Consider the following 10,275-nt stretch of genomic DNA (forward strand, 5'->3'; position numbering starts at 1 on the left):
CAATTGCTTTTTTTTAATTTTATTCCCCTGCTACTGTATCATCTCCTCACCGGTCTGCCTCTCTCCCTCTCCTCTCCCCCTGTGTTCCTCTGCTCCAGCTGGCCTCTGACTGGTACCCTCTCGGTCTGCTGTCATACCGCTCATCTAACATTTGAACAAAGGCTTTTTACCATTACATTTACAATATATTTTTACAAGTACAGTAGAATAGAGAATACTTACTTTACCCACTTCTTTTTACCACTACATCACTGCTTACGATTGTTCAGAATAAAAGAGTGGTGTCAGGTCTATAGAATATATGTAGGTCACATTTCTATCGGCATCATTCTAAATATTGCACTGCACTATTCAGTCCTTGCCGACTCACGCTGTCTGTAGCTTTGGGCCCTGGCTGTGTCAGAGTAGTGGTTGTGGCTCTGGGCTCGGAGAGCTGCTAGGATCTTCTGTCCAGACGCAGACAGAGGCCCCGAGTACAGCCTATTACTGCTGCTACTGTACCTCTCCATTTCCTATTCCTTCTAGCTGCCTACACAAAGAACAGGAAGAATATCAGAGTTATGATCATGCTTTCTCTGTCCTGTCACTGGTTATATCAAGCCGAATTGTCTTCAAATAAATTTGGGGGGGGGACGATAAAACGGAATACTCGCACAAAACATTTTTCTATTAGTTGTGAAGACATTAATATTTATTATAATTTCTTACGAAACAAATTACACAGAGGCGCTTACAGGAACATTAACAAAGAACACTAGCAGTAAAACAAGTGACATTACATTGAATTGAAACATTGCCACAAGAAAACAGAAGAGATCCAATAGTCATCCTCATCCAATTGTCTTTTGGTCAGAACCCTCTCTCCATATTGTATTTCCAAATCCAAGGTGCTTGGCATTGAACTGGCACCCGGGGTGGCGAGAGGGAAGAGGAAATGGGTAAGCCAGGGTTCATTAAGGCAGAGCAGGAACCTTTCTCAGGGGCCACTTCACCTTGAAGCACCGCCACTACTTTCTGCAGGATTCTCCACTGTTCTGTATGAGCTGTGTTTTGCGCTCACACCCAGAGAAAGGGGTCGTGGAGAGGGGAAGAGAGGTGAGGTAGGAGGTGGTAAGAGAGCCCCGTTACAACTGGCCCTTCTTGGCAGCAGCCGCTTTGCTCTCCAGCTCCTCCACTACTGTGTTCAGCAGCCTGGGGTCCAGGTGGAAGTAAACATACAGCTCCCTCTCTCTCCTGAGGAGGGGGCTGTGGTCCAGCTGGGAGCGTTTACCCCGGACCTCCCCCATCACGTCTTGCATCAGCCTATACAGACTGTTCTGCTGGACCTCCAGTTCTCCCAGCTTCACTGTCAACTCCTGGAGAGAGGGGGAGGGTACGATGGAAAGGAAAGACAGGGGAGAGAGGAAGGATGGAGGGAAAGGGGCATTTAGTAGACATCCAGAGAGACACGTCAGATAATTGCTAGCTAGTGCTGATAAAGTAACAAATAGTGGGGGCACTAACTTAAAAGTCCTATCCTGTACTGCAAGAACAGTACTCAGTATTTTCTCACATCTGCATACCACAAGTGGTTGAGCTTTTCTAGAATACTGAATGACATACACCAACAGTTCCTCGCACAGAAGGTTATTCACAGCTTTTTTGACAATAAGACATTTAAAAACAACGACACATTTTTAGAGAGAAACGAAAGTGTCTCTTTACTGCAGGGGGAATTGAGATGAAACCCTGTATGAAGCAAACATGAATTTAGTACATTTTACATAGAGGAAGAAAAGAACCGAGGGGGTGAAAAGGATCCCTGTTAATCTGGAAGAAATAAACGTGTGCTCTTTACATATTGTACATTACAGAAGTGGCAGTGCCTCATTGTCCAGTGCAGTCACTATACAAAACCCATATACAAATGCAGTGTTCTACAAGTGAAGCATCACCAGTGAATCCACCACTAAACAGAATTCCATTCATTTCAAAATACTGTATTTATCAAACGGGCAATTACTCCGGCAGCAGTGCAAATTACGTATAAAATCCATAGGACCTGTGCTACCACCTCATCTCCCAAACGTGTTTTAGAATAAAACTCTGCTAACTCACGCAACTTTGAGAAGAAGACGATGATAACGAGGAAGTGTGTGGGTGTTCATAAACTTACCTGTGCATTGGGGCAGAGATCCTGGTCAAGTGACGTCGCCGTAGGACATACCTGCGGCGCCAAGAACAGCTGCTGCAACCCTGAGAAGGTTGCCCGGCGCAACGCCTCGCAGTCGCCGTGGAGACGGGCGCCCGTGTAGTGCTGTTGGCGGGCGGCTCCGGCCAGGGCCTCGCGGCAGGATTGGAGCTCCTCCTGGAGGTCGCGGGCAGCACTTTCCAACCCCTCGTAGGTACGGAAGGGCTCCTCGCGGCCACCACGTCCTGAGGCGTGGCCTGACTCTAGGATCCGGAGAAGCCTGGGGGAGTGAGAGGTGTGAAACATACTGTATATTTACATACTGTAAACACGCTAGATTAGGTGGGATCTTATTGCATCATGGGAGAAATGGAGGTGGAAACGCTTTTATGCGCAAATAATGATATAATAACCATCGTATCGAAGTAAACTTGGAGTCACACGATGATATGGTGTGTGGTCCTCCCAGTACGACTCGGGAAACCATAGTTTATTTGGCTACAGATGAAATAAATGATGAACTTCACAGGGTGATGAAAGTGCACAGTGATGACCTTGATGCTTGTTTCCAATAAATATTGAGTGTTTTATTCTGGTTATCGAAGCTTGGCTGCCGTTTGACAAATAAAAATAATTGTGCCATTTTGTCCATAATCTTATTATGTAGGCTATAACCGCACGAGTCAATACCAGAGCGCAGACAAAATGTGACAAAACCACCAATAGAGCCCGATTTATTTATTTTTTACTTTTTTTTTTGCAGAATTTAACCTCACTAGGGTAGGGGGCACTATTTTCACCTCCGGATGAAAAGCGTGCCCCAAAAGTAAACTGCCTGTTACTCAGGCCCAGAAGCTTGGATATGCATATAATTGGTAGATTTGGAATGAAAAGTTTCCAAAACTGTTTAAAAAATGTCAGAAATGATTTTAAAAAACAGAACTGATATGGCAGGCAAAAACCTGAGAAAAAATAAATAAATCCTACTTCCTGGATGTATTTATGTTTGTAATTTTCCATTGACTGCCTTTACAGGATCCAATGACTTAGGACTCAGATTACACTTCCTATGGCTTCCACTAAATGTCAACAGTCTTTAGAAATTGTTTCAGGCTTGTATTTAGAAAAATGAGTGTAAGACCACTCTAAATGAGTGGACCCTGCAGTGTCCCAGAGCTGTTTACTGCGCACGACCGAGAGCACACCTTTCTTGCTTTTCTTTAATATTGACAAAGCTATTGTCCAGTTGAAATATTGATTATTATGACTAAAAACAACCTGAGGATAGATTATAAACATCGTTCGACATGTTTATACTTACTTTTGGGTTTTTCATCTGCCTATTGTGACCGCCTTGGGGCCATTGGATTACTGAATAAAACTCGCCAACAGAACTGAGGTTTTTGGATATAAAGAGGGACTTTATCGAACAAAACAAAAATGTATTGGGTAACTGGGAGTCTTGTGAGTGCAACCATATGAAGATCATAAAGGTAAGTGATTAATTTTATCGCGATTTCTGACTTTTGTTACTCCTCTACTTGGCAGTTAAGTGTTTGTAATGTTTTGTGTGCTGGGTGCTGTCCTCAGATAATGGCATGGTATGCTTTCGCCATAAAGCCTTTTTGAAATCTGGCACAATGGTTGGATTAACAAGAAGTTAATCTTTAAGCTGATGTATAACACTTGTATGTTATTTGAATGTTTATTATGATTATTTCTATTTTTGAATTTGGAGCTCTGCAATTTCACCGAATGTTGGTCAGGTGGGGCCTCCCGAGTGGTGGAGGTGCAGTGCTAGCTGTGCCACTAGAGATCCTGGTTCAAGTCCAGGCTCTGTCGCAACCGGCCGTGACCGGGAGACCCATGGGGGGGGGGCAGCACAAATGGCCCAGCGTCTTCTGAGTTAGAGGGTTTGGCTGGCAGGGATGTTCTTGTCCCATCGCGCACGAGCGACTCCTGTGAGGGGCGCAAAGCACACTGTCACGGTCGCCAGGTGTAGAGTGTTTCCTCCGATACATTGGTACGGCTGGCTTCCAGGTGAAGCGGGCATTGTGGCAAGAAGCAGTGCGGCATGGCTAGGTTTCGGAGGACGCACGGCTCTCGACCGTCGCCTCTCCCGAGCCCGCACAGGAGTTGCAGCAATGGGACAAGACTAACGATCAATTGGATACCACGAAATTGGGGCGAGAAAGGGGTAAAAAATTAAAATAAATGTGCGTTACGTCATCACACAGACTTTTATCCGCAACAAGTACATTTTATGGGAACATCTCTGGTGGTAAAATGTGCTTATTTTAATTACTGTAGATTTTAGAATATTTGTATTAAAATCTGTCGCCAATTGGATGGAACCGAGCTAGCTAGTCGGGGAAATATAGGTGCTGAAAACATTTTGGCTCACTAATTATAAACACAGAATGGAGAAAAAAGTTTGGGTGCAGGTACAGCCGATTAACGCTAACTACAGTGAGGGGGGGGGGGGTATTTGATCCCCTGCTGATTTTTCACGTTTGCCCACTGACAAAGAAATGATCCGTCTATAATTTTAATGGTAGGTTTATTTGAACAGTAAGAGAGAATATCAACAAAAAATCCAGAAAAACACATGTCAAAAATGTTAGATTAATTTACATTTTAATGAGGGAAATAAGTATTTGACCCGTCTGCAAAACATTACTTAGTTCATGGTGTCAAAACCCTTGTGGCAATCACAAGTTGCCTTGGCCGTGTGTTTTGGGTTGTCATGTTGGAATACCCATCCACGACCCATTTTCAATGCCCTGGCTGAGGGAAGGAGGTTCTCACCCAAGATTTGACGGTACATGGCCTCGTCCATCGTCCCTTTGATGAGGTGAAGTTGTCCTGCCCCCTTGGCAGAAAAACACCCCCAAAGCATAATGTTTCCACCTCCATGTTTGATGGTGGGGATGGTGTTATTGGGGTCATAGGCAGCATTCCTCCTCCTCCAAACATGGCGAGTTGAGTTGATGCCAAAAGCTCCATTTTGGTCACATCTGACCACAACACTTTCACCCAGTTGACCTCTGAATCAATCAGATGTTCATTGGCAAACTTCAGACGGGCATGTATATGTGCTTTCTTGAACGGGGGGCACCTTGCGGGCGCTGCAGGATTTCAGTCCTTCACGGCGTAGTGCGTTACCAATTGTTTTCTTGGTGGGACTATGATCCCAGCTGCCTTGAAGTCATTGACACGATCCTCCCGTGTAGTTCTGGGCTGATTCCTCACCGTTCTCATGACCGTTGCAACTCCACGAGGTGAGATCCTGCATTGAGCCCCAGGCCGAGGGAGATTGACAGTTCTTTTGTGTTTCTTCCATTTGCGAATTATTGCACCAACTGTCACCTTCTCACCAAGCTGCTTGGAGATGGTCTTGTAGCCCATTCCAGCCTTGTGTAGGTCTACAATCTTGTCCCCGACATCCTTGGAGAGCTCTTTGGTCTTGGCCATGGTGGAGAGTTTGGAATCTGATTGATTGCTTCTGTGGACAGGTGTCTTTTATACAGGTAACAAAGTGAGATTATGGGGCACTGCCTTTAAGAGTGTGCTCCTAATCTCAGCTCGTTACCTGTATAAAAGACACCTGGGAGCCAGAAATCTTTCTGATTAAGAGGGGGTCCCTCATTAAAATGCAAATCAATTTATACAATTTTTGACATGCGTTTTTTCTGGATTTTTGTTGTTGTTATTCTGTCTCACTGTTCAAATAAACCTACCATTAAAATTATAGACTGATAATTTCTTTGTCAGTGGGCAAACGTGAAATCAGCAGGGGATCAAATACTCCCCCCCCCCCCCCTCACTGTATATTTTTATTTATTTATTTATTTACAAATCAACACTTGGAGTCAAATATCAATATATCTTCCAAAAATAATACTGTGATATGCAACTGTATCAATACCCCCCACCCCAATCACTACTGTACTGATTATCAATGCACTGTGTTCCATATTTCTTTTAGTGTGAGAGAAGCAAATACATCTGGGTCGCTTTCAGTGAAACGGGAAATAACTACCTAAACCCGTCCAATAAGAACGCCTTGCTCCCTGACTGAGCACGACCCTGGTTCCTGTCCTCCTCTAATCCTTACCTGGTGAAGGATGCATCCTTGGAGCTGATGATGGACTGAGGACTGGGTCTGGGGTTATGGGACAGCTCAGGATGGGCTAGGGCCTGGATCCTGAGGGCTGCCTCCTCTCCTCCCTCCCCCAGCCGGCCTGCCACCTCCCCAAGCTGCTTCAGCACCTGCCTACCCATCCTCAGTTCCATCTCCTGGGCCAGGAGGAGCAGCTCGAATGAGGCCTTTTGCCGCAGGAGGTGGTCTCGGACCTAGATGGAGAGATGAATGAATGGATGGATAGATAGAGAATGTTACTATCCTCTAAGGAGGGCAACAATAGAAACATTGACAATACGTACAAGATGATAATGATGGGCTGGATGATGATAATTGTTTCACCTGGTGTTCAAAACTAAAATGGGAAAACCCATGCAGATCTGAGTATGGATATTCTAACAACAAGATCCAAAACAGCATTTGTACAAAACTAAGTAACTGTACCTGCTCCTGTCTGGAGGTGTAGTAGTCCTGTCTGGCCAGCTGCAGGTCCAGGTCTCCCCTCACCACGGGCACGTTGAGCAGCCTGGCGCTCTCCCTCAGAGCAGCCGGTAGAGACCCCTGGAGGAGAGACTCCAGATCAGCCGCCACACCCTGCAGCTCACGCCTAGACACGGCTTCACGCGCCTGGAGAGCAGAGGTAGAGTTGGTGGTGCCCTGGGAGAGGAGAGAAAGAACGATAAAAGGTTGCATTAGAGAATAGGTATGATGATGTTTGTTTGTAAGGCTGGTGTGATTGTGTGTACAGACTACAGAGCATGCAACACTTACAAAACCAACAGCACTAAAGACTAAGGCTGAACTGTGGTAGATGTACTACTCTAGTCTCTAACCCTCTCCAGTGCCTTACCTTGGTGAATGACTGCAGGTTCCCTGTGATCCACTCCAGCCCAACCCTGGCTCCCTGCTCTTCTGCCCTGGCCTTGATCAGCTGGTGCTGGGCCACCATATGACTCCACTGGAGCCTGGCCATCTCCTTCCTCCTCTGCTCCACAACTCTCTCCTCCGTCTCTTTTCCACCCTTCTCCTTTATTTCATCCCCGTCATCGCAGAGGCTGAGGTCCAGGAGCTGGAAGCGTTCAGAGCAGGACGTCTCCACCATGTTGCTGATGCCCTGGAAGAACTGGCGCTGGGTGAGGGCGGCCAGGGCCTTTGTGTTAAGCTCCTCCTGGTGGAGGTAGGGCTCCAGGGACAGCTGGGAGAGCAGGACAGGGGGCCCTGGAGGGGCGGTGATGGTCACAGAACCAGAGGCAGCAGCCTCTCCCTGGGCCATTCCCTCGTTGGACACTGGGTCTATTTTGAGGAATGATCCTAGCTTTTTCACCTCGTCCATGAGGTTCTGTAGTGCAGCGTTGGTTCCAGCGTTCTCCGCCCCCAGCGCCGCGTTGGCGTCCTTCAGCCTGCTGGCGGCAGCGTCCTGCTGGGAGGCCAATCGGAGCGCAACGTCAGCCCGGGCGGTAGCGAGCACCTGCAGCTTCTTGTACCTGCGTTGTTTTAGCTGCTTCTCCTTTTTCAGAGCAGATAGCTCCGCCTCTAGATCCTCCAAGCTCACCTCCCCCTCCGCTGAGGAAGGACCGACCAAACCTATTCCAGCAGCAGGCCCACAGGTCTTGAGGACCTCATCAAGCGCAGTCCCATCGAGGATGGGCTTGCCAGAGTTGCGGAGGGCCTTGAAGGCCCGGGCCTCCTCTGGGGTGAGCACATTTCCCTGGTTGAGGGTGCGGCAGACAAAGCGCAGGAGTTGGAGGTTTTCCGGAGCGCAGTCGAAGAGCCAGTCAAACTCAGAGCCCTTCAGGGATGGGGTGCCTGGGTAACCTAGGCGACCCAACGCCTCCACGAACTGACCACCGTCTAACATGATGACAGCACTCTACAGGCTACCAAACTGTCAGAAGCAGTAGGGTCAAGGGTGGGAGTTATACAGATGAGAATTGACAGAAAGATAATCAACGATATTTACACTGTAAAATCAGTCACTCAATAGAAATTAGGGGTGTAGCGGTGCACGTATTCGTAACAAACTGTTCGGTATGGGGACCTCTTCGATCCGCACAGTGAACCCGAATGAATACATATAAAAATTATAAATAAAAATATTAAACACCAGGCCTATAGGCTATGCCTGGAAAGAGAGTGTGTGTCGCCACTGCTGAATGAGAACGGCCTATGCAACCGCCAACACCTCAAACATGTTGACACATTTACGGTGACATAAACCCAGTATTCCTACCACTGGAGCAAGACAAACCGCAGTCGATTCTGACCGGGCCAAATAAATTACATGAGCAATAGGTCTGCTTATAGCCACAGATGTGCGACCATTCTCGGTGGTTCCACTTCGTGGAAGTGCCCAGTTAATTACGAACTTTGCCTTTTCGCACCTAGAGTAACAGTCAAACAGTTTGGACACACCTACTATTCCAGGGTTTTCCTTTATTTTTTACATTGTAGAATAATAGTGAATACCACAAATCTATGAAATAACACATAGGGAATCATGTAGTAACCAAAAAAAGTGTTTATATTTGAGATTCTTCAAAGTAGCCACCCCTTGCCTTGATGAGAGCTTTGCACTCTTGGCATTCTCTCAACCAGTCTTGATTTGTTTAACTGACTGGGTATCCCCTTTCTGCAGATGGATGGACCTCCAGGGTTACAGAGCGCTAGTTAAGTGACAGCCCATCACATTACACCGCAGTGGAAATGAAAAGAGGGAAACGAAAAGTAGGCCTACTGTGCTAAACACACGCCCCTTTTATGAGTGACACAAGTGAGCATATTTTTCCTCTTTGCAACATAACATAAGCTTATACATTGTCTGAGCCATGTTTACATGTTGATTTCACACAGATATTGCACTTTATTTTAGTGTTGTTGTTGATTTAAGAAAATTAAAAAAGTGTTGTTATTCCTGATTGTGCAGTCATCAGGCATTATATGACACATGATCAAATGGAATCAGGAATACCAACACTTTCTATTTTCTTAAACAAATTAACTACAGTAACTGTTGGCATCTCATTTTCCACTGTTCAGAAAACAAATCATTACCCCCAAAACCACAATAAGTACTGAACCATGGTGAACCGTTACACCCCTAATAGAAATGGTACCATCAAGCAGTGCTTCCCCTATATTCATTTATCAGGGGTGCTGCCACCCTGCAGAAATAAATCCTAGGGGAAACACTGATTAAAGCGAGACAATTTCCTGTGGAGAAGACGGTCCCTGAAATGAGGCATCCTCCCCAGTCTTAACTAGCCATTTTAATGTGAAATCTATAAGGACAAACAAGTTGCCAGGAGCAGAGTTTCTCTGCCCTGATGATCGCCTGTATGTCAGTCAAAAATATCCACCATTTATTAGATGGGTAACTAGTTAGCCCACGTTTATTAGGAGGCGAGGAAATTGAAAGAAATCACAACAATGATTGCTAGCTAAGTTACTTAGCTTGCTAGCTAAGTTACTTACTCATGCAAAGGCATTATAGAGCTGATCATTGTAGAAATACTTTACCAAACACTTGTTTTGTTTACCTATAACTGGTATGACAGTTAAACTATCAGTGTCCTTTACGTTACAGGCTAGCTAGCTAACGATATAATAAGTTGTTTCACGGATAGCTATGCAAGCTAGCTATCGTTAGCTAATTAACCGCTAGCCACAGCATAATTCATGCTATATATAACGCCTGAGGTTCGTGAATAATTTTTCCAAAACCACCGTCAATTCTGAAGTAATTTGTCCATCTGTTTTAAGTATTATTTTACCTTGCCAAGTAATTTCGACGAAGAAATCCGTTTCAGACTTGTTTTCCGACAGTTTCTCTGGTAGAAGGAAACGGGTAACAGTTAGCCAAAATTCGGCTAGGTAAATGCGCGCGTTCTCATCCAAAATGAATTCACTCCGGAAACATTGCGTAGAGTACGTCACGCGGAGGCGGATCAACTAACAACCGTTT

General features: G+C 45.7%; 1 protein-coding gene across 3 annotated transcripts in view; it reads right to left on the reverse strand.

Annotated features, from left to right (window-relative positions):
* Positions 1–661: 661 nt before the first annotated feature.
* haus3 (HAUS augmin-like complex, subunit 3) overlaps positions 662–10,275 on the reverse strand; it is a 41,151-nt gene continuing 31,537 nt past the window's right edge. For 2 of the 3 annotated variants that reach the window (XM_064940349.1, XM_064940351.1), the window contains 5 exons: positions 7,165–8,199; positions 6,759–6,971; positions 6,288–6,526; positions 2,156–2,450; positions 662–1,355 (listed from right to left, as the gene is read on the reverse strand). In XM_064940349.1, the coding sequence (XP_064796421.1) occupies positions 1,125–1,355; positions 2,156–2,450; positions 6,288–6,526; positions 6,759–6,971; positions 7,165–8,172 (1,986 nt within the window). In that variant the 5' untranslated portion in view covers positions 8,173–8,199 and the 3' untranslated portion in view covers positions 662–1,124. Of the gene's footprint in view, positions 1,356–2,155; positions 2,451–6,287; positions 6,527–6,758; positions 6,972–7,164; positions 8,200–10,084; positions 10,267–10,275 lie in introns of those variants that run through there. The other variant, XM_064940348.1, reaches the window with a different exon arrangement.

Source organism: Oncorhynchus masou, chromosome 27 (genome assembly GCF_036934945.1).
Source record: "Oncorhynchus masou masou isolate Uvic2021 chromosome 27, UVic_Omas_1.1, whole genome shotgun sequence".
NCBI classification, from domain to species: Eukaryota; Metazoa; Chordata; class Actinopteri; order Salmoniformes; family Salmonidae; genus Oncorhynchus; species Oncorhynchus masou.